The 23,453-nt window shown below is 42.4% G+C and overlaps 1 protein-coding gene across 1 annotated transcript in view; it reads right to left on the bottom strand.

Moving 5' to 3' along the window:
- Window positions 1-346: 346 nt before the first annotated feature.
- C1H10orf67 (chromosome 1 C10orf67 homolog) overlaps window positions 347-23,453 on the bottom strand; it is a 206,763-nt gene continuing 183,656 nt past the window's right edge. Inside the window, exon 12 of the mRNA XM_030201660.1 lies at window positions 347-447. Within this exon, the coding sequence (XP_030057520.1) occupies window positions 347-447 (101 nt within the window). The remainder of the gene's footprint in view (window positions 448-23,453) is intronic.

The raw sequence follows: 23,453 nt of genomic DNA, 5'->3' as shown, positions 1-23,453 counted from the left end.
GTTCTAGATGGACATGCAGGGTTCACGTGCAGCTTCCAATGTCATTAAAACTCAAGAGCTCTTGGAACAATCTATAAAAAGATACAATTTTTTAAAAGAAAGGCAAACCATTTTGATTCCAGTAAACAACTATAGGTTACCTCCTTCAAGAGTTAAGATTAAGGGCCTTGAGGGAAGGCTTCATTTCTCTTTTTAACTATTATAATAAAAATACATGATATAGACATGGATGGTAACTCAAAGTCCCAACAGCACAGAGCCAGCAGGCTAGTAGGACAACACCTACAATAAGGTCGATTTGTTCAGAAATGATTTTCATCCGCAGCAGTGTTTATAGCTCGAAGGGCTATTGAGATGACTGGCGTGAAGACCTAGCAGAAGACGGAGGGGATGGGAGAAAAGAAATCCGGCCAATCAAGTCTTCACCATCAGACAGAACTTGTGAATCTGAAAGAATTTAAGAAAAAAACCCCCGCATACTTTCAGCAAGAAGCATCACGCATTAATTACTAACACAAGAAGCTAATATACAGTTAACCATATGGAAACATTTAGAGTTTCTTTACTTTAAACTCTTCAGCTGACAATTTGATGTCCCCCGAGTAATACACGTTTTAACAGTCTCTCTCTCTCTCTCTCTGCCTCTCCCAAGCGATAGTAATATTAAACACATGGAAAACACCAAGGAAATGTCTTTCAAAACAGCAATACATTTTTAAATAGGAGCAATACACGTGATCTATGAATATAAAGCAGCCATTTTGAAATTGATATTTTATACTTATAAGGCTTATTTGTCCAAAGAGTTTCTCAACTCCTTTATGGCAACTTTTTTTTTTGTAATCAGGTCTATTATAAATAACCACTCAGAAGTCAGGAAGTGTTTAAGAACATCAAATAGCCTAATTCTGTTGGTGATCTGAATTTTCATTGACTCTTTTTACGCCTAGCAGTTATACCTGCCCTTCACTACATTCATTGAAGACTGTTCCATCCATTTACCTCCTGCTTTGATAGTTTCTCTGGTAACTCTGATTCTCAGAGCTTGGCATGTTTCAACCATTTGCACAAAGTCTGCTAGAGTCAGTGGTACCTTAGCTGACTGTTCATTGAAACAAAATAAAGGCTGTCTTGACATAATCAAAATGATTCCATTTCATTTATTAAATAGGTGCCCGATGACTCAAGCTGAATCAATGTTATACTTTACAGTGATTCTGTAGAGCATATATTTCCCATGTGTGTGCCAAAGAGATAATCCGCAGCTATCTAAGAATTTTAATATTGGATCATATTTGTGATTTTTAAGAAGCATTTTGAATTAAATCTACCACACAGTTCAATCATGGTAGAACATCTTCAGAAGATAATTCACGCAATTTTGTGGGTGGAAAACGTGTCATCAGACAAGCAAAAATAAAGATGTTTCATTAGTTTTTTCATTTTCTCAAACTGGGTGCAGAGTTGGGCAAATTATTAGAAGACAAGTAGAAGGGAAATTGGATGTTTCTTCTTAGAAAACGAGACATGGTTGGTTATGCATTGAATTGGTCACTTTCTAAGTGCTCACATTTGTAAAAAAATTAATGATGCAGGCTCGGATTTTTAAAGCAAAGTATGTGGGTACTTTTGTTTTTGAATGTTACTCACTGTGAGGGCACTTCTATAAAGGGGCACCTAAATGTAGGCACTTAGAGGGCACCAATATGGAGTCTATTTTCCTTTATAGACTGTATATATATATATATATATATATATATGTGTGTGTGTATGTGGTTATGCGTGAGCACTAGAGGTACATGCATAACTTACAGTATTCTATAAGTTATGTGTCTAACCATGTTCTACCCAGACTACACCCATGAATAACCTCCTGCAAACTTTGTGATATCGAAATTATGTGCATAGTTACAGAATAAGCACATAGCTGGATTTATGCCAGTATTTTGCATGTTTGGTGCCTAAATGTTGGCACCCATTTTATAGAGTTACCCTATGTGTGTACATATTTACATCTGGAATTTGGAGTGTGTCATATCTCCAGGTTAAAAGTGTATATATATCTTTGAATTTTTGGCAGTATGCATGTAAGTGCAAACTTCCCCCCCCCCCCTCAATAACCCTGCCATCAGGAAAGCCTCTAGCGACTGCAGGCAAATTACACACATACAGGCTGCACATGCCCAACTTTACCCACACATAGGGTGGGCAAGTTTGTAAAAGCCCACTTCCGCAGTGCCCATGGAAAAGGCTTTGACAATTGCGCTCTAGCCCCCTAAGTTGTGTGCACTATTTATAGATTAAGATCAGTTATGCAACTAACTTAGAGGTCCTTATATGCATGTTTTTGATGTGCGCTGAGGCCTCCTTTTACTGCAGCGGGTAAAAGGCTGTCTCCTTTTTTTCTAAAAGAAATGGCTGTGCGGTAAGTGAACCACTTACCACACAACCATTTTTTTGTGGGGGGGGGGGGGGGGAGCACTTACCAGTAAGGGCTCCTGCACTAATCCAGCAGTAGCACTGGAAGTGGCATGTGCTGGGGTTGGGAACCAGGGGCATAGCCAGACTTTGGTGGGAGGGGGGTCCAGAATCCAAGGTGAGGGGACACATTTTAGCCCCCCAGCACCGCCGACCCCCCCACCATTGTCAAACCCCCCGCTGCCACAACCACCACCACCAACTTTGACCCCCCTGCCGATGACCCTCTCGACCCCCCTCCTGCTGCCAACCCTCCTCCGCTGCCGCTGTCACCTACTTTTGCTGGCGGGGGACCCCAACCCCCGCCAGCCGAGGTAAGCCTTGCGCCGGAAGAAGAAGACCTCGGCTGGCGGGAGGGGGGTCAAGAGGGTCATCGGCAGGGGGATCCAGGGACAATCTATGGGGGCCCAGGCCTCCGTGGCCCCACTTAACTACGCCACTGTTGGGAACTACCGCTGGGCTTCTGTGGTAGCCTGGTGGTTGTTCCAGATTGGCATGCAGAAACCCTTTAGTAAAAAGGCCCCTTAATTAATTACATGCTAATTGATTTTAACAACTAAAAATTGCCAATTATTGTGTTTTGGTGCTAAGTGGCAGGCACGTAATTTCCATAGCACACAACTGGAAAGGGGCTTGAACGTGGGAGGAGCGACGTGCCTATGAGTTATGTGTGTGGGTTATAGAATACTAGCAGTTATGTACCTAACTACCTAGTTAGGCAAAAGCATTTACTACAGTCATTTGACTGGCATAAGTGCTTGCACCTAAACTTAGGTGTGGAACTGTGGACATATGCTTTGGGTGCATCATCTCAGTGCCTAAATTTCAATGACCCTTTGAGAATTAACCCCTCTATAGTCACTTGAAATCTTTCAATTTTGTAGGAGAAAAAGAAAAACATGCTCTTCTATTAACTAATAAGCATAATAATTTTTGACAAACAAATCATTTTGACAAGTATGCTAATTTACCTTTCATGACTCCAACTGACTAGACTTTGCTTCTTCTGAGCCGATGATTTTTCGCAGATGCATGTATACATATTTGTTTTACAGGTGGTTTAATCATTGTGGTTTGGCAGTGGTGCGGTATCATATATCAGCAGAATCAGGTAAGAGGGCATTAACCACCTATATTCTACAGCTTGCCAGTCTATCGTAGCCTAGAGCACTAGGCTAACAACTAAGGAAGCCTAGTTCAAATCCTGCTGCTGCTGCTCTTTGTGATCTTGGGCAAGTCACTTAACCCATTGCTTCAGGTACAAATCTGGACTGTAAGCTCTTTAGGGACTGGGAAATACCTAGTGCACCTGAATGTAACTCTCCTTGAGCTACTACCGAAAAAGGTGTAGTCAAATAAATACATACATTAAAATAATAATAGAGAAGAAGTGACTCAGATTTTACATTAGCCTAACTAAGACCGCACATATGTTCATACAGTTCAGTGTCTCAGTTTCTTTGCCAAGAACGCTCCTCAAAGTCATACAAGATGAAACCATTTAGTTTAACTAAGTAAAACTCTAACTTGGATTTCAAAGTCACACATTCGTTCCTTGTGGCCCACAACGTGACTCTTCCTTACACAATAAATGAAAACCCACACAGTGCAAAGGAACTAATACTTACATGTTAATAATTAAAATAATCTTTATGTATAATTAACAAAGACAGCATTATAATGTGGCTCAACTTTCTCGACTGGCTTATTGGGAAACATAATTTTTTGGATTTAGTATATTGCACACTCTTCTTACATCAAGCCCCATGGGAAGAAAATCCATGTAAAATGTCCAAAACAACTTACACAGCACACATTTAAAAATTCAGATCTTTCAAATATATGGGAAATTATATTCCCAAGGAAAGCTTATTTATTTATTTCCAGCACTTGATATACCGTAAATGATCCCATTAGACGACTATGCGGTTTACAGACACAAATACTTGTACAGGTACTTTCTCTCCCAAGTGTGCTCACAATCTAAATCACTGAGGCCCTGATACGCAGAAGCAAAAGCGGGTGCTAGAGGCCATTAGCGCTGGACTAGCCCTCACATTTGCAAATGCACATTGCTCAGAGGCTCGGAGCACGGGAACCAACATATGCGCTGAAGAACAGTGCAATGAGCATGCTAATTTAGTCAAAAGATTGCACATGGGGTCATTTCCTATTCCCTCCGATGTTCAGCAAAGAAAGCAAATAGAATGTTAGGTATTACAAGTGTTCTTGTAATAATTTGTTAAAACTTATAAATAAATAATTAAAAAAAAAGAATGTTAGGTATTATTAGGAAAGGAATGGAAAACAAAAATGAGGATGTTATAATGCCTTTGTATCGCTCCATGGTGCGACTGCACCTCGAATACTATGTTCAATTCTGGTTGCCACATCTCAAAAAAGATATAGGGAATTAGAAAAGGTGCAGAGAAGGGCGACGAAAATGATAAAGGGGATGGGACGACTTCCCTATGAGGAAAGGCTAAAGCGGCTAGGGCTCTTCAGCTTGGAGAAAAGGCAGCTGAGGGGAGATATGATAGAGGTCTATAAAATAATGAGTGGAGTTGAACAGGTAGATGTGAAGCGTCTGTTCATGCTTTCCAAAAATACTAGGACTAGGGGGCATGTGATGAAGCTTCAATGTAGTAAATTTAAAATGAATCGGAGAAAATATTTCTTCACTCAACGTGTAATTAAACTCTGGAATTCATTGCCAGAGAATGTGGTAAAGGCGGTTAGCTTAGCGGAGTTTAAAAAAGGGTTGGACGTCTTCCTAAAGGAAAAGACCATCGACCATTATTAAATGGACTTAGGGAAAATCCACTATTTCTGGGATAAGCAGTATAAAATGTTTTGTACATTTTTGGGATCTTGCTGGGTATTTTTGACCTGGATTGGCCACTGTTGGAAACAGGATGCAGGGCTCGATGGACCTTTGGTCTTTCCCAGTATGGCAATACTTATGTACTTATGTACTGTGAAGAAGGGCACCCTTAACGTTGGAAACCCTACGGCAGCTCGGAGCTGGCATCAAGGTGTTATGCAGAGCCTGCAGAGGAGCACCGCATGATCCATGGATGGTAGCCTATTTATTTATTTACATTTATTTTATTTATTTGTTACATTTGTATTTCACATTTTCCCACCTTTTTGCAGGCTCAATGTGGCTTACATATAACCGTTAACAGTGTTAGCTGATTCCGGTCTGAACAAATACATTGTAAGAATGAATACAAAGTGATATTGTAGTAGAATGAGGTACATGTATGGCAGGTACAATTGGGGGGAACTTAGGGAGGGAAAGGGGGAAGAAGAGTCAGGTAAAGAGTAGTTACTTACCTGTAACAGGTGTTCTCCGAAGACAGCAGGCTGCATATTCTCACAAGTGGGTGACGCCACGTCGGCCCCGGAGGATTTTAAAGCAAAATCTAAAAATCTCTTCTACGGCGTTCCGTCGCGCGAGCGATCGCACTGCGCATGTGCGCACACCTCTTCCCGCTCGCCGTGCGGACACGCCCCTCAGTTAAATCCAAAAGATGGAGGAGACAACTCCAAAAGGGGAAGGTGGGAGGGTTTGTGAGAATATGCAGCCTGCTGTCTTCGGAGAACACCTGTTACAGGTAAGTAACTACTCTTTCTCCAAAGACAAGCAGGCTGATATTCTCACAAGTGGGGTATCCCTAGCTTCCAGGCTTACACAACACAACAACAGTGGTCAATAGAGTCTCGCAACGGCGAGGCCAGAATAAAATTGACCTGAAAAGAAGAAACATCTAAATGAGTGTAGCCTGGAACAGAACAAAAATGGGCTTAGGAGGGTTGGAGTTGGATTCTAAACCCCAAAGAAGTTCTGCAGCCCCGACTGCCCAAACCGACTGACGAGTCGGCTATTGCTGAAGGCAGTAGTAAGATGTGAATGTGTGGACTGATGACCACGCCGCAGCTTTGCAGATCTCTTCAATAGTGACTGATCTTAGATGAGCCACCGACTCAGCCATGGCTCTAATTTTGTGAGCCGTGACATGGCCCTCTAGAGTCAGTCCAGCTTGGACAAAAATGAAGGAGATGCAATCTGCTAGCCAAGAAGAAATTATGCGGTTTCCGACAGCAACTGGCATTAAAAGAAATAAACAACTGGGCGGACCGTCCGAGGGAGCTCGTCTGCTCCACGCAAAAAGTGCGGAGCTTGCTTTCGCCAGGGCTTGTAAGATGAGGGAGAAAGAATGTTGGCAAGACAACTGACTGGATCAGCTGGTACTCTGATACCAGCGCCAGTAAGAACTTTGTCTGCATGCAGAGAACTACTCTGTTAAGATGAGAAGTAAGGTAAGGCGCTTGAGCTATTAGAGACCGAAGCTCACCGACCTTACGAGTTGAAGGAACAGCCACTAAGGAAAACGACCTTCCAGGTCCAATACTTCAGATGGCAGGAATCCAGTGGCCCAAATTGAGCTGGCAGCAGCTGGATGAAAACGACATTGGGACCCCAAGGTACTGGATAAGGAGTGATAGGAACTCTGACCGAAGCATAAGAGCCAACTGTCAAAATTATTGTGGGTGCTAAGCCCAACAGAAATAATCTCCCCTAGACACATACAAGGAATTCTCTCAATATTGGGGGAGAAATAAACCTCTCGTGGACAGCTAAAGGCTGACCTTTCACACGTTGATGATAAGCTCTATTGCACGAAGATGAATACCGACAGAGTTGGTCTTGAGACCAGACTCAGACAGGTGTAGAAAGAACTCAAGCAAGGTCTGTATAAGACAAGATGCAGGATCTAGGGCCTTGCTGTCACACCAGACGGCAAACCTCTTCCATGAAAAAGAATAACACCTCTTTGTGAAATCTTTTCTGAAAGCAAGCAAGAGTCGGGAGACACTCTGGAAAACTGAACGAAACCCCACTCTCAACATCCAGACCGTGTGAGCCAGAGATTGGAGGTTGGGATGTAGAAGTGCCCCCTCGTTCTGCGTAATGAGAGCTGGAAAACATTCCAACTCCAGAAGAAGAGGGAATCCTATCTGACGCGGCTAGAAAAGAGCAATCAGAATCATGGCTCCACAATCTTGCTTGAGAAACAGCAAAGTCTTTTCCACCAGATGTATGGGAGGATACGCATACAGAAAACCTGTCTCCCAAAGAAGGAGAAAGGCATCCGATGGTAGCCTGCCGTGAACCTGCAGCCTGGAACAGAACTGAGGGACTTTGCGATTGGACTAAGTAGCAAAAAGATCCACTGAGGGGTCTTTCGAACTATAGGCATGCTCAACTGTAGCATTATCCTGCTCAGCCTGTCGGCCAGACTGCTGTTTACGCCAATTAGATAAGTGGCTTGGAGAAAACATGCCGCGTTGCGGGCCCACCGCTACATCTGCATGGCATCCTGACTCAGAGGGCAAGATCCAGTACTCCTTTGTTATCGAGTACATCACAACCCGATTGTTTGTTGAATTAAAATAATTTGGTTGGATAGCCAGGAGGGATGCAACCTTCGTCAGCAGCTTTTGACTGAGTAAGGTGCCTCAGAATCAAAATAGAGAGAATTAACCACCTCTGAGGGGAATTCCGAAGACTGGCGAACAGTTGGGTTACATCCTCTAGATACCCTAAACTTGATACCACTGGGAAGCTAGGATGCACTGAGCGGATGTCATGTGCAAAAGTGCCATGGGAGTTACATGAACTGTGGAAGCCATGTGTCTAGAAGTCTCAATATGTACTGTGCTGTAATCTGTTGAGAGGGGCAATCATCGTGTTAAGGGAACACATGCACTCCCAGTCCATGAAGATACGCTGCAACAACAGCCAGGCACTAGGAAAAAAACATACTCTGGATGCAAAGAGAGTATAAGTATCCTGTAAATCCAGAGAGCATAACCAATCGTTTTCCTGAAGTATGGGAAGAAGGATGCCCAGGGAAAGCATCCTGAACCAAATCTGTTTAGGCCCCTTATGTCTATGATGGGACGCAACCCACAAGGAAAGAGCTGAAATAGAATCTCAACCCTTCTTGCCCTGGTGGAACGGGCTCGACTGCATTGGCGCTGAGAAAAGCAGAGAATTCCTCTGCAAGTACTCACTTTTGATGGAAGCTAAAGGATTAAGCTTCCAATGAACAATGTGGAGGGTTTGATTCCAGATTGAGAATGTATCCTAACCGGACTAGTTGAAAAAACCCACCGGTTGGAGGATAAAAGAAGTCACCTTTGGTGGAGAAAATTTAAACTTCCCCCCCCGACAGGCAGATTGGCTGGTACGGACATTTTTTTTTTTTTTTTTTAGTGGCTATACTGAATTGGAGCCAGTCAAAAACCCCTCTGGTTCCTGGGGAATAGCTGCAGGGGCCTGATTAGGTGCACGCCGCTGACTAGAACGAGCGTGCTGAGGCATAGCCCGAACCGGCTGTCGAGAAGTAGGAGTATAGGTACGACCCCTTAATCTAAAGAACTTCCAAGATGAGGAAGTGTATGCACAGCATAGCTACAGTTTCCTGCTGAGTCTCCTCCTCCAGGAGAGAGGCACACAGTCATGAGAGTCTGCGCATCACTGTACCTAGAGCAGAAATCTAGGTGTTACATTACAAGTGTCGAAAATGCCCTTGGACAGGAACCTGCGACACACCGTGTGCTACCTGACCACTTGGTGAAAAGGTTTAGCTTACTCCGGTGGGAATGCTCGTAAAGATCTGACAAGACTTGATTTTGGATGCGATCATGCCAGCCTGGTACGCCATTCTCCAAAAGAGGCTAAGGATGTATGCTCTGGCCCCGGGGGCGCCGAAGTAAGTTCTTAGAACTCCTATCTGTTCTGAGTGCAGAAGACTCAGGTGAAGATAGTAGTCCAGGACCTCTAGCATCTGGGCATTGGGATTCACAACCACTGTAATGTCAGATGACCATCATTGAACTGAACTAACTACTCAAACAGAGCAGCTCAGATCCAAACGCGTCCGATATGGATGCTACTACGGGTCGAGAAGTTGCCCCAGTAGGGTGCGAACACCCATACCAGAGGCAGCATCGGTGAAGGAGACCAGGTGAAAAGCTAGATGCCGCAGGAGGCGGTAGCACCCATGGCATCCAATGGTACCCATGGTCCCGAAGCCAAGGACAAAGTCTGGAAATGCAAGGGAATCGAAACCAGACTGCTAGACCATGGCACCGACGGTACCGATGATACACATGGTACCGATGGCCCCCGGTACCAATGGTACCCATGGTACTTGGTACCGATGATAGTCATGATATCTGGTATCGATGGTACCCATGATACCTGGTACCGATGGTAGCCATGACATGTGGTACCGATGGTACCCATGATATCCGGCACCAACAGCACCGACGGTACCGATGGTGCACATGGCACCGACGGTGCTCATGACACCTGGTACCAATGGCACCCATGGCACTGATGGTACCTGGTCATGATATCTGGTATCGATGGTACTCATGTGCCGACGGCATCCATGATACCTGATACCCATGTATCCACGGTACCGACGATACCTGATACTATGGTACCGATGGCACTCATGATACTCGGTACCGATGGGCGATGATACTTGGTACCGATAGTCGATGGTGCCCATGATACCTGGTGCCGATGGTGCCCATGATACCCGGTACCGACAGCACCCATGGCACCAATGACACTCGGCATCGACGGGACCCACGACACCGACCATGGTACCAATGTTCCTGGTATCGATACTCCTCGGTACCGACGCACCGATGATATTCGGTACCGACAGTACCCATGGCACCGATGATACTCGGTACCGACGGCACCCATGGCACCGATGATACCCGGTACCGACAGCACCCATGGCACCGATGACACTCGGCATCGACGGCACCCATGGTACCGATGATACCCGGTGCCGACGGGACCCATGGTACCGATGATACCCGGTACCGATGGGACCCATGACACCGACCATGGTACCAATGTTCCTGGTATCGATACTCCTCGGTACCGACGGTACCCATGACACCCGGCACCGATGGTATCCACGGCACCGATGATACCTGGTACCGATGTACCGGTGCATCGACGTCCAATGCCAGGATACCTCCATAACAGAGGGAGCAACGCTCTCGGCACCGACTGATCTCTGAAGCCCGGATACCTCCATAACCGAGGGAGCAAAGCTCTGGGCATCTCCTTTGGGCATCCCTGGCAGAGTAGAATACGTCTCGTCTTTGAGACACTACTTGCGCTTCACAGGGAGATGATCCGGCCCAAGACACATCCGCCGATGCGCCCGAATGACCTGCCAAGCAGGAGGCGCCGTGGCAGGTGGAGACCTATTCGATGCATAACTATACCCAGCGTGCATCAGTCTCTGTCGGACTCCAGAATGATCTCCTTTGGGCATCCCTGGCAGAGTAGAATACGTCTCGTCTTTGAGACACTACTTGCGCTTCACAGGGAGATGATCCGGCCCAAGACACATCCTCCGATGCGCCCGAATGACCTGCATAGCAGGAGGCGCCGAGGCGGGTGGAGACTCACTTCAAAGGTTACACCACTGATATTGTGTCACCAGGTTGCCCATTCAGTGGCTGACCAGGGATGCACCTGCTTAGGTTCCTGGTTTTTCCTGTGACATACACCTTCACCACTTGTGGGGCTTAAAGACAGTGGTGTGCTGGAGCAGGCTCTCACAGCTCTGGAGAGCCATTTGTAAAGTTTTAATAAATGGATCCTAAAAATGTGGGCTTGTTTAGTTTGCTGGCGAGAGAGAGCCCACAGATAACAATATGCCAGCACTTTTATAAGAAAAAAGAAAAAGAGAAGCTTATATGCTTTGTTTTCCTTTCAGGCACAGCCCCTTGTGACTCTGGCAACTACTTAACTTTTCCTTGCCCCAGGTACAAAAAAGTACCTGTATATATAAGCCACAATGAGCCTGCCATGAAAGGATCAAATGAAAAAATAAAGAACACCCAAAAAGGGTAAAATAAAAAAAGAGATTTTACTCCGAAGACCTGAAGAAAACACGAAGCACTAACGAACTCCGTGTCTCCTCAGACGCGGAAAAAGAAAAACTGAGGGGCGTGTCCGCACGGCGAGCGGGAAGAGGTGTGCGCAAATGCGCAGTGCGATCGCTCGCGCGACGGAACGCCGTAGAAGAGATTTTTAGATTTTGCTTTAAAATCCTCCGGGGCCGACGTGGCGTCACCCACTTGTGAGAATATCAGCCTGCTTGTCTTTGGAGAATGTTTGTTAAGGTCTTTGATTACATTGTGTTGCAAGTGTCCAGGTATTTTTATGTTAGGTCGGTGGGGTATGCTATTCTGAACAGGTCTGTCTTTAGTGCTTTCTGAAAATTTAGGTGGTCGAGTGTTGTTTTACTGCTTTTGGCAATGCGTTCCATAGTTGTGCGCTTAGGTAGGAAAAGATGGATGCATAGGTGGATTTGTATTTGAGTCCTTTGCTGCTTGAGTAGTGGAGGTTTAGGTATGATCGTGCAGATTTTGTGGTGTTTCTGGTTGGCAGGTCGATAAGGTCTGTCATGTATCCCGGTGCCTCGCTGTAGATAATTTTATGGACAGTTGTGCAGATTTTGAAAGTGATACGTTCTTTGGTAGCCAATGCAGTTTTTCTCGGAGTGCTTTGGTGCTGTCAAAACGTGTTTTTCCAAATACAAGCCTGGCTGCTGTGTTTTGGGCGATCTGAAGTTTATGATTTGTTCCTTGCATCCCGCATAGATTCCATTACAGTAATCTGCGTGGCTTAGTACCATTGACTGTACCATGTCACGAAATATTTCCCTCGGGAAGAATGGTTTCACGCGTTTGAGTTTCCACATTGAGAAAAACATTTTAGATGTGCAAATTATGTGAAGCTTATGTGAAGCGTAGTCAATTTCAGAGAGCACCGTGTTGTCCAGCAGTAGAAATACTCCAACCACAGCACAACAAGCTGGCCCACATATTTCAGATCCACTACTACAAATGAAACTTCCCTCTTTTTACCAGCTAAAAGTGATTATTCAGGGGCAGAAATCAAAAGAAGACCCAGCTAAAAAATAATGAATTAGTTTGATAAAGCACCTAACTTTCTTAGAACTAATATATACCTGTATATAAGGTAGAAATTTCAATAGCGCAAGAAATCTTTGAAAGGAAAACAGCAACTTTACCTGCGCTAGATGGGAAATAACTACAGAGCTGGTTTCTCCTCCCCCTGGCCATGCAGGGTTCCTTTGTGTGTGCATGTGCTGGGTATGTTCCCACTCCTTACTTCCCAATGCTCAGTGCTAACAGCATGCATAAAATTTGCATGCATTAGCATTGAGTATTGGGAAGTTCTTTTGTGGCACTGTTTTGTACAGTGCTAGAGTTTTGAGCATTGGCCTCTGAGGAAATGTATCATACATATAAACTGCTGTATACTGTTTGTAGCTCAACTTGATCCCTGAATTGATGTGCCAGTGTGAGCCTGTACAACACAGAGGTGATTTTAGAAAGGTTAGACATAATTTGCACATCTAAACAGCTGATTTGCATGTATGAATCAGCACAGAAGTATAAGTACCACTTTCAGAAAGGGAGTTACTTACACATGGAAGTGGCAGCATGCAGAAATTTTAAGAGGGCGCATTCTGGATGTACTTTGGACAGTCATTCAAGGCATATGAGTATTCTATATTTTACAATGGCAGTACACATATACAGTGGAAAATCTCCATGGTGACATTTGTACCTGCTTTAAGTCATGTGTAAACCATGCCTATTTATTTGTTTAGACTTGGGGTTTGGATGGATGCTGGGGAAAGGAAGGGTGAAGTTTGGGTTCTGGAGACTGGTTAGAGCAGTGGGCTCCAAGGAAGACAGGGTTCAGATCCCACTTTGGGGAAATCACTTAACCCTCCATAGACTCAGGTACAAAACACAGATTGTAAGCCCTCCAGAGAAAAGGAAACACCATACCTGAATATAACTCATCTTGAGCTCCTCTTGAAGAGATGTAAGCTAAATCCAGCTATGTAAGCAAAGAGATATGGCTCCTCTTGGACATGTAGTTTTACAAAATCTGCAAACCCAGAGTGACGTCACATGTTTTCCTTTGTAAAATGGTTTCTTCTAATATGCGTGCCATCAAATGCACCTTTTTTGGTAGCAGTATATGTATTATTAAAGGCTCTACGCTCAGTGAGCCTTTTATGAAATACTAAGGGCCCTGTTTACTAAGCCGTGCTATAGGCACACTAGCAATTTTAGCACAGGCTAAAAACGTTAGCACACCTTAGTAAACAGGCCCCTATGTATTATTTGAACATACAGATCTAAATATCAGTTTTCTGACCTAGACACCCTATGCAAAGTTATCCTCCATAATAGTAAGGATAATTTTAATTTAATGATAAAAATGGCTACGTGAGAATTCTACGCTATACATATAAGTGATATGCTACACGTTAGTGGTGATGTCGCCACATACAGATTGGAGGCCTTTAAAAGACGCATTTTTTGAGTGCATCTTGTTACGTGTACGGGAGCTATCTTGCCGGCTGATGAGACAAATGAAAGCTATAAGAGTATATATCTGAACCAGACTTCTTGGGGAGGCTTTTTTGGATTAGGGTTGCTTTTGTCACTTGTTTAAACACAGTTTTTATTCTGCAGGCATCAGTGTGGTGAAGTCTCTTGAGAAAGCACGTGGTGAAACCGGTCCACGTCGGGAATGACACTGATTTGCTCCTGGGCTCATGATCGCAGGACGCCATGTAAAAGAGCAGAGGAATTATTTTTTTGGCACTTGTTGAACCACATGAAGAAATTGTTTCAAGATAAGTAACTTTTTTGTACATGTGCGGGACAATATAAATGATAGAGTTGCATGATAATACTCTTATATATAGAGATGCACAGTACCGTTTATACATAAAAATAAACACAAAATTTGGGGAGGTTTTTCAGACCATTGATTACTTTTTTAGCTGAGAGCTGTAATACCCACAGAAATGTAAAGTTGCAGTCTCAGTTTGATGAGGTCTTTTCCTCCTGTTATTTTTGAAACAATAAACCTGCATTGTTAGGTTTTTATATATAAAGCCTTTTCGAGCCTTATCATGTTTACTTGTGTTATAAGTGAGAATTAGCCCAGAAGTCTGATCAAAACTAAAGTAGACAAGAATACTTATAAAGGTAGTTACCTATTATGCACCATGTCTTTAGTTTAATTCTCTCTTAAATAATAAAAAAAATACAATGTAAATATGCCTAAAAGACTAATGACATTTCACAGGTAATGCAATTTGGAAAGCAACACTTCCATGTTTTCTTTTCCAACAATGTGCATTTTTGTAAACTGCTATAAATTGCAATTCAAAAGCACTGATCTCACCATCCCCAATCATTTTTTATACTGATCAAATGAATGCAGATACTCCCATTTGGGAGGGGCAACATGACATTTCACTTGGCAGTTCTAAACAGGTCACAGACCTTTCACAGACCCTAAGGCAGTGGGAGGGAGCTCTTTACTAAACCGTGTAACCAAATCAAACCAATGGTTACCCCTTTTCAATACCATTGGAATGGTCTGCACAATGCAATTCACATAGCAGCACAGAACTGAAAGAATGGTCATCCAATGGAAATTTCTCTTCTTTTGTTTAAATTTACAGACTTCAAACAATAATTCGGGAATGTAAGCTATTAATATATTTGTATGATGAAAAAGGGAAGTGTATAGAATGCACATTTATATTCACTTGCATATTATGGAGATATGTACATATCTATTTATCTATACATATGTATTGGAGATGCTGCTTTGTTTGGAACTGTAGGCACAAAGACACAACACGGCTGCCCTGGAGATGACCTATTGCTTTCAAGTTGCTTGAACACATCAGAATTTCTATTGTTAAGGTTGATTAATTGAAACTGATAAGTTACCATGAATAAAGATTGTTTTTCTGTTTAATGTGGTAGGCCTGATTTGGTAAATGCTTTATTCATGTAGCTATGCAGTGCAGCATATGGGCAAGATGCATTCAGTATCGCAAACATATACAATTTATTATGCTTGTATGGTCACGACCAAAAGGCTTTTCAATTTTAATGGCAAAGTTTGAATGGAAAATTCCATTTAAAGAGTCACTAGTAACATTAAAGGTGACTTTACAATCTATTCTTAGCACTTTCTGTGTCAGAATGAATTAAGACTGGTAAAGGAATACAAAAACATGCTTGTTAAAATAAATATCCATTCTAAGAGAAGTTCAGATTTAAACAAAAAAATAGCACTGTTTATCTAAATGTTTGTCAGCTAGTATATAAAGAACTCATTTGATGGTCTAGTGTCATCTTGTGTCACATACCACTGATAAAGTTATCACTAATGTTTCAATGAGATACTGCTGCTGCTCTGTGTTCTGCATTCCCAGGGATTATAATGAAGAGAACAGATGAATACAAGAAGAAACAAATCAATTCGTCAATTTTATTTTATCAAAAAACTCTGTACCAAAAGGTCCATAAATTTGTCATCTTTAAAATATCATGTTCTTTTCTAACAAGAAGTTCTGTATAAATGTAATGTGCCACGTGATCTATCAAAATATATTTTTATACACTAATGTTCAGAATAGTGCTTTAATGTTTTCCTGTTTTTCTTCTACTAAATCTAAAGAATCATAGGAAAAGGATTTCAAGATTTCCAGAGCTGGATATAGGAAGCAAAATAGAAATCTGGATGCAAAGAAAAATCTCCTTACATGTTTTAACTTAGATTACACAGAGAAAACTAAATTACTTATCTGTAGCAGTAGGATGGATAGCAGAAAACAGCAGGATAGAAATCCTCACATCTGGGTGACATCACCTGACAGAACCTGTGTAGGGAGAAGACTCCAGCTCAGAATAGATCTGGGAGCTTTTGAGAGGCAGTGCCATGCATGTGCATGACTTCCCACCCTGTGTCAGTGTATAGGACACCTTCAGTCATTAAATAGCTTTGTTTAGGAGACAACTTTCAGGGGAGGTGGGAGGATATGAAAGGATGTATATCCTGCAGTCCAAGGAGAACACCCCTATGGGTAAATAAGTTGGTTTTCTCCAAGGATAAGCAGGATAGCAAGTCCTCATATCTGAGACTCACTTATTTCAATACAAAAGGAGGAGAAAACAAAAGGCACTGTCAATGGGCAGACACCAAATATTATACTGAAGTGACGGTATTCATGTAGATTGTCTGGGACAGGAAAAAGGATCTAGGCCCTTTCCAATACGCCAGATGGTAAACCTCTGTCATTTAAAATCACAAGACCTTGTAGTGAAGTCTCCCCTAGAAGCCAGATGGTATATGACATGCTGTCAGGCAGATTCAGGGCAGCCAAGGCTACCCTCTCAATATCCAAGTTGCGAGGTTGAGGGATTTGATGCTGAGATGACTGGGTGGTCAGTATTGGAAAGTTCACCAATTTGATGGGTCTCCTTATGAAGACCTATCAGACTGGGGAGTTCTCCAACACTAATCATGCAGGCATCCCAGAATCGTCCCTGATGGAAAACGAAGTTACTTACTTGCAGCAGGTGTTCTTTGAGGACAGCAGGAGTTAAATCTTCATCTAAGGGCGATGTCACTACTGGAGCCCGGTACAGGAATCAATATTCCAGCAACTTGTTCTAGAACTTTTTGGCCATGCTCACCATGCATGAATACCTGTTCTTGCCTGCCGCTGTTGCATAGATCCTCCTAAGCCATTATAAAGCATGGCATAGGGAAGGGGACCAACAGGAGGCATTTCACCCTCCCCCCAGATTTCTTAGCCACTTGCTGTTGCCTACTACTGCTACTATTCACCTCTGCCCCTGGATGCAGCATCTCTCTCCCTGCTGCAGGTACTCCTCCTTACCAAGCAGACCAAGAAGACAAGAAAGTGATAAAGTCTACAACAAATGGGAGTGTGCATGTGGCATTGCCTGCCGTGAAACCTCTTCTAGCCCTAAGAGCAGTTGAACTCTCTGATGCGTCCTAGCCCCCAAAGTAAGTGTATATAGAGGGGGCAAAACACATCATGTCAGAGAGTTCAACTGCTCTCAGGGGAAGAAGAGGTTCTGTGGTGGGTCATGAAGCACACACATTCCTGTTTGTTGTAGACTGTACCACTTGCTTGTCTTCTTGGTCTGCCTGGTAAGAAGGAAGAGCTGCAGTAAGGAGTTAGGTGCTGAATCATGTGGGGCCATGGGGAGATCTGACTGGAATTGGAAAGGGGAGGAAGAGAGGGGGAATGATGGGCTGCATTGAGGAAAGAGGGTCAGGACTGAGGTGAGATATTGGATCGCAGAGGTTGGGCGGGGCAGAGAGCTGAGCCGAAGATAGACACAGGCTAGGGGTACAGAACAGAAGGGGGAGATGATGCACATGGAGGGTTGGATAGATTGATGGAGAGGTGAGATGGTGGACTAGGGGAGAGAGAAAGACAGTGAGGGCTAATGTTGGCAGATGGTAGGGTGGGAGAAGGAGGTACATGTTAGAAGAATTGTCTGATGCTGTGGCTGGGAGGGGATAGGGACACAGTTAGGGGCAAATGCTAGGGGGAATAAGGAGAGAGATGTGTCTGGGATGCTGGACATGGGGTGAGGTACTAGGGAGACAGACAAGGAATGTTGAACATAGGAGTATGGGACCAAGGAAGCAGAGAACGAATGCTGGCCATGGGGTAGGAGACTAGGGAGACAGAGGAGATGCTGATCATGGAGGATGGAGAATAGAACAGGGAGGGGATGCTGGACATGAGGGTAGAGGTATAAGGAAACAGAGGCGATTTTAACCAAGTAAAAATGACTTCATTGTTGTATCTCTTGATCACACTTTTTTTCTTCAATCTTGGTGTTAATCTTTCAAAGATCATTGTGTGTTTTTAAAATTTAAAAACATAAATAAAAAAATTTAAAAAACAAAACAAAAAAAGAAAACCCCACTGACCACCTGCGGGTGAATATTGGGGAGTGGGAGAGGGGGGACAATTGCTTATAAAATTTGGAGAGACAATTGACTAACTGTTATTCCACAGAACACAGTTTTGTTTGTGTGGTTGCACTTTAGAGGGACCTATGATAGTCTTTAACCTTGACAAAATGACTGCTTGCTGGATCACTGGCCCCCTCTCTCAACTGTCCGCTTCTTTAGTATTATTTTTTTTCTTCCTGTCTCTCCGGTTGACTCTTTCGGGTACTTGGATGTTATCATTTATTCCAAACTTTTCTTTCAACATCAGGTCTCTAGTGTTGTGAGGCAGGGGTTCAATGTCCTATGTAAACTTCGTACAATACGCACATTCTTTGATACTTCCAATTGCATATTCTTGTTCATGCCTATCTTATATCTAAACTGGATTACTGTCATACTATCTATGTGGGCATTATCATTACAGATTAAACGACTTCAAACTCTGTAAAATTATATTGTACACCACTTCTGCTGTGCTAAGATCTGACCATGACAGTCTATTATTCATTCACCTCCACTGGCTCCCCTGTCTGTTTCAGATCTATTTCAAAATTCTCTATTTAGTCCATAAAGCAGTGATTCCCACACCTGACCCTGGAGGCACCCCAGTCAGATTTTCAGGATATTCATAAGAGAGATCTGCATGCAGCGGAGGCAGTGCATGCAAATCTCTCTAACAGATATTCATTGTGGATATCCTAAAAACCTGACTGGCTAGGGGATGCCTCCAGGACCAGGTTTGGGCATTACTGCCATAAGACATATCATATTTGCCTTCCTTCTTTTCTGGCCTCTCACTGTCCCCTACATCCCACCAAGGTCTCTTAGATCCCTTGATTCCCATCAGTTTGTTTTTCCGGCCCCCAAGCAGGCATATCTTGAATTGGCAAGACACTCCACTTTCTGTTTTCAGGAGGAAGTGTCATACAAAATGTTTAAATCACTTTTAAAGATTCATTATTGTTCTCAGTCATTTGGACATCAACGTTAGAGAATTTTCCTGTTATTATATTGGTCTGCCTTCATTGTGTATTGTGTGTCATCTAGTGCTGCAATATCTCCTCCTTTACCTTTTGGTTTGTTTGTTTCTTTGCTGTGAATGTGTCAGTCCTTTTATAACTTTGGAGTTCCTTTCCAATTTTAGTTTTGTTTTTAGTATTGTGAACCGTCCTGACCTTCTTGCTCAGATAGGGCAGTATATCAACTTTCAATAAACATAAACATAAACATACACTTATTTTTAAGCAATAGATACTAAATAATGGATAGCATTGATTTCTCACCGTCCCCCTATTAGATATTTCATAAACACTTACTTGCATATTACAAATTACTATTCATTTAGGTCTTTATCTGCCATCACTTACTATTATTATTATTATTTGTTACATTTGTATCCCACATTTTCCCACATATTTGCAGGCTCAATGTGGCTTACATAATACCGTGAAGGCATTTGCCAAATCCGGTACAGGATAGGTACAAAATGTATTGGGATAGGGAAGATATGTTATGTTACTTCATTTGACCTTGCTGGAGAGTTTTGCAATTCCCGAAGAGAAAGATATTTTGATGGTGACCTTGGATATAAAATCATTATATACATCTATTCCCCAAGATCAAGCTTTGACAGTGCTTGAAACAATATTAGAAAGCAGGCCCACACCAGTAGAAGTACCAACTGAATTTTTACTGAAATTGGCCTCATTAGCTTTAAAAGAGAACTATTTCCTGTTTCAAGATAAACTGTTTCTTCAGACCTCAGGAATAGCCATGGGAGCAACTTTTGCCCCTTCAGTAGCCAATCTTTTTATGACTGATTTCGAGGCAAGATGGCTAGACAAATATTCTGAATTTAAGAACATTTTGTTTTGGGTAAGATTCATCGACGATGTCTTTATGTTATGGGAAGGGGATCAGCTCTCTTTATCCAGGTTTGTGAACTGGTTAAACAATTGCAATTCGGCTATCCAATTTTCATATGAACAGTCTAGTTTGGTGGTGCAGTTCCTGGAAGTACAAATCCAGATAGCACAGAATAAGTGGAAAACTGCAGTGTTTAAAAAAACAATGGATCGTAATACTCTGCTGCAATATGGTAGTTGTCATCCTAGTCCCCTGAAGAACAGTTTACCATACTCTCAACTGTTGAGGTTTAAACGCATTTGCATCGAAGAAGTGATTTCAAGGATTCAGCAAGAAAATTGACAGCCAGATTATAGAGACGCGGATATCCGCGCCCTGTAGTGAAGGCAGCATACACTAGAGCAAAATACAACAGCAGGGAACTGCTATTACAAGATAAGAGAGCTAACTATGATGTTGCAAACGATGAAGAAGATGAGACATAGACGTTTGTTGTACAATTCAGCAAGGGAGGGGAAATGGTGGGTAACATCATCAGGAAGAATTGGGACAAAGTTAGAGCCCATCCATTATTTCAAAACAGGAAACTACACATAGCATACTCACGAGGACGGAACTTAAAAGGAATTTTAAGCCCAGCACATCCGATTGACCATTCTGCAGCAACCTCACAAGGACATTTGAGATTCAGGGGGGGGGGGGGGTGTTGCATCATTTGCATGATAATGAATGAATGCAAAGAGTTTGTTAACCCTATAGATCAATGGTATATCAAATCAAACCCAACAAAAACTGTTCTTCATGTTTTGTTGTATATATCCTAAAGTGTCCCTGCAATAAGATCTATGTGGGAAAGACAACTAGGAAGTTACAAACAAGGCTATTGGAGCATAAATCTTGTATTAAAACATCTAAATTAGGATCTTCATTAGCAGCACACTGTAACTTAACTAAGCACGAATTCACACACTTTCGTTGCTTTGCAATTGATCAAGTGCAAGACAACATAAGAAGAGGAGATAGAGCTAGGCGTCTTCTCCAACTGGAGCAGCGTTGGATTTTTAAATTACAATCTTTAGATCCTAAAGGCTTGAATATGGTGATCCAATGGGCAGCATTTCTGTGATGTTCCAAAGTCATGATGACCTCACTTGCATTAATGGGCGTCGACCTTAAAAAGACTTACGCCATTTTAGTCTGTTTAAACAGCTGATAGACGAGAAGCAACAGCAGACTTAAGGAACAGCACTCGCAAGTAAGCATATTCATTTTGCTGTGTCCTATTAACATAATATGAGAATTGGGAGTGTAAGACTGTGTATAAATTTACAATAGAGGGGGGGGGACTAGATGGCAGCTTGAAGGGAGTACAGCGAAGTTGCTCCTGGACTCGCGCTGACTCCTTTTTCTGACCATACTATTCCGCTTACCTTATGCCTAAATGGAGATGCAGACAGCGTACAAGCCCCATTGTACCGGTCTTGCCATTAACCGGGCCCATGAATCGCTTCGCTGTTCCAGGGAATTTGCGATGCTTTGAGTCTTTGCTGCGAGGGGAAGCGGCGTGAGGTGAACCGCTCCCCCAGCCTGAAGTGGATACATCTCTCAGCCTCGAGACTAGGAATCCGCTGCTAATGCCTGCAATCGAGTAAGGGTTGCTTGAACAAGGGTATACACGGTCCAAAGGGGCAGCGATAGCCCCTGCAACGGGGTCAGACCCAAGCAATGGATTGCTGAGCACTCCCAGGAGATTGGGCACGTGACAGCATAGGATGGGCGCTTCTGGTGAGACAACTGTGGAGAAAAGGTTGAAACTCTCTGGAGATTCTTTGGTTGAATTAACTTCATTAAGTCTTTTCTTCCAAATAAACCCTCAACTATAACTCTAGACGCTATATGGGAAGCTCTTCTGGGCTTAGAGACATCCTTTTCTGAAAAACTAGTGTCTGCTTTGCAACAAGTTCAATCTCCCCTTGAAAGGGTATCCACACTGGAAAAGAAAATTACAACATCTGAGGGGAAAATTAGTTTCAATTTTCCCCTCAGATGTTGTAATTTTCTTCACGGTAAAGATATAAAACAGTGTCAACAAATTCAAACAAATATTATTAAGGAAAATATGTGGTTGCAAAATAAAATTGAAAACCTAGAGAACCAACAGAGGTCAAAAACATTACGACTAATAAACTTTCCAAGACAAATGTTGGTTGCACCTTTACCTTTAAAAGATATATCTTTGAAATACTAAAAATTTCAGAACAAGCTTGCCCTCCAGTTTCAAAAACATATTATTTACAACCTTATAGGAAAAAAAATGACTGATCAACCTGTTTCTGAAAAAGCTAAAGCTGTTTTTGAGACTTTAAATCTTACGCAAACTATTGAAGATAATTATCTGGGTTTAGAACCAGCAACGTTAATTGTGACTTTTGTATTACAGCCTGATAGAGACTGGATACTAAAACAATTCTTCCGTCATAGAGAGGAAACTTTTTTAAATTATAGGATAAGAATTTTTCCTGATGTATCTCGTGTAACCCAGAAGAGGCGTCAAAGTTTCCTTAAATTTTGCCCCCCCCCCCCCCCGTTCATCAGTTGGGTGGCTTTTTTTGGTTGAATTTTCCATGTAAATGTATAAAAGTTAAATTCAGTGAAATATATGTTCTTTGATCCCTCACATTTAAGCTTTTTTCTGGAATCTAAGATAGTCACAACTCCATATTCAATTCCAGAAGCGGTATTGTCATCTACACCATAGTCTGTTTTTTTATTTTTTTCTCCTGTGAACTTCCCTTCAAGTCTCTAATTGTAGATTAGTGAAGGATATTTTTCCTGAGTATTGTGCCTTGTCCCCCCTCCTAATTGTGGACTAAAATTGGATAATATACATCTTTATTTGTGACAAATTGTAAATATAAGTGTTTTGCTATATTATTCTTTTTTTCAGTAACAAGATTATTCTTGGAAGTGTAATAATAATCTTTAAAAATAAAATAAAAATTTACAATAGAGGATTGACGAGGTTTCTGGTTGATTTTATAGAACCCGTTGGAAGTATAGTCTGAATGACGTGGAGGGGCATTTTTGAAAGGTCGTCCAAGTATGAATTAGGACGCCCTTGCAAAGTCAGCCAAAA

The sequence above is a fragment of the Microcaecilia unicolor genome, chromosome 1 (genome assembly GCF_901765095.1).
Source record: "Microcaecilia unicolor chromosome 1, aMicUni1.1, whole genome shotgun sequence".
Classification (NCBI taxonomy): Eukaryota; Metazoa; Chordata; class Amphibia; order Gymnophiona; family Siphonopidae; genus Microcaecilia; species Microcaecilia unicolor.
This window is presented reverse-complemented; position numbering and strand designations above follow the sequence as displayed.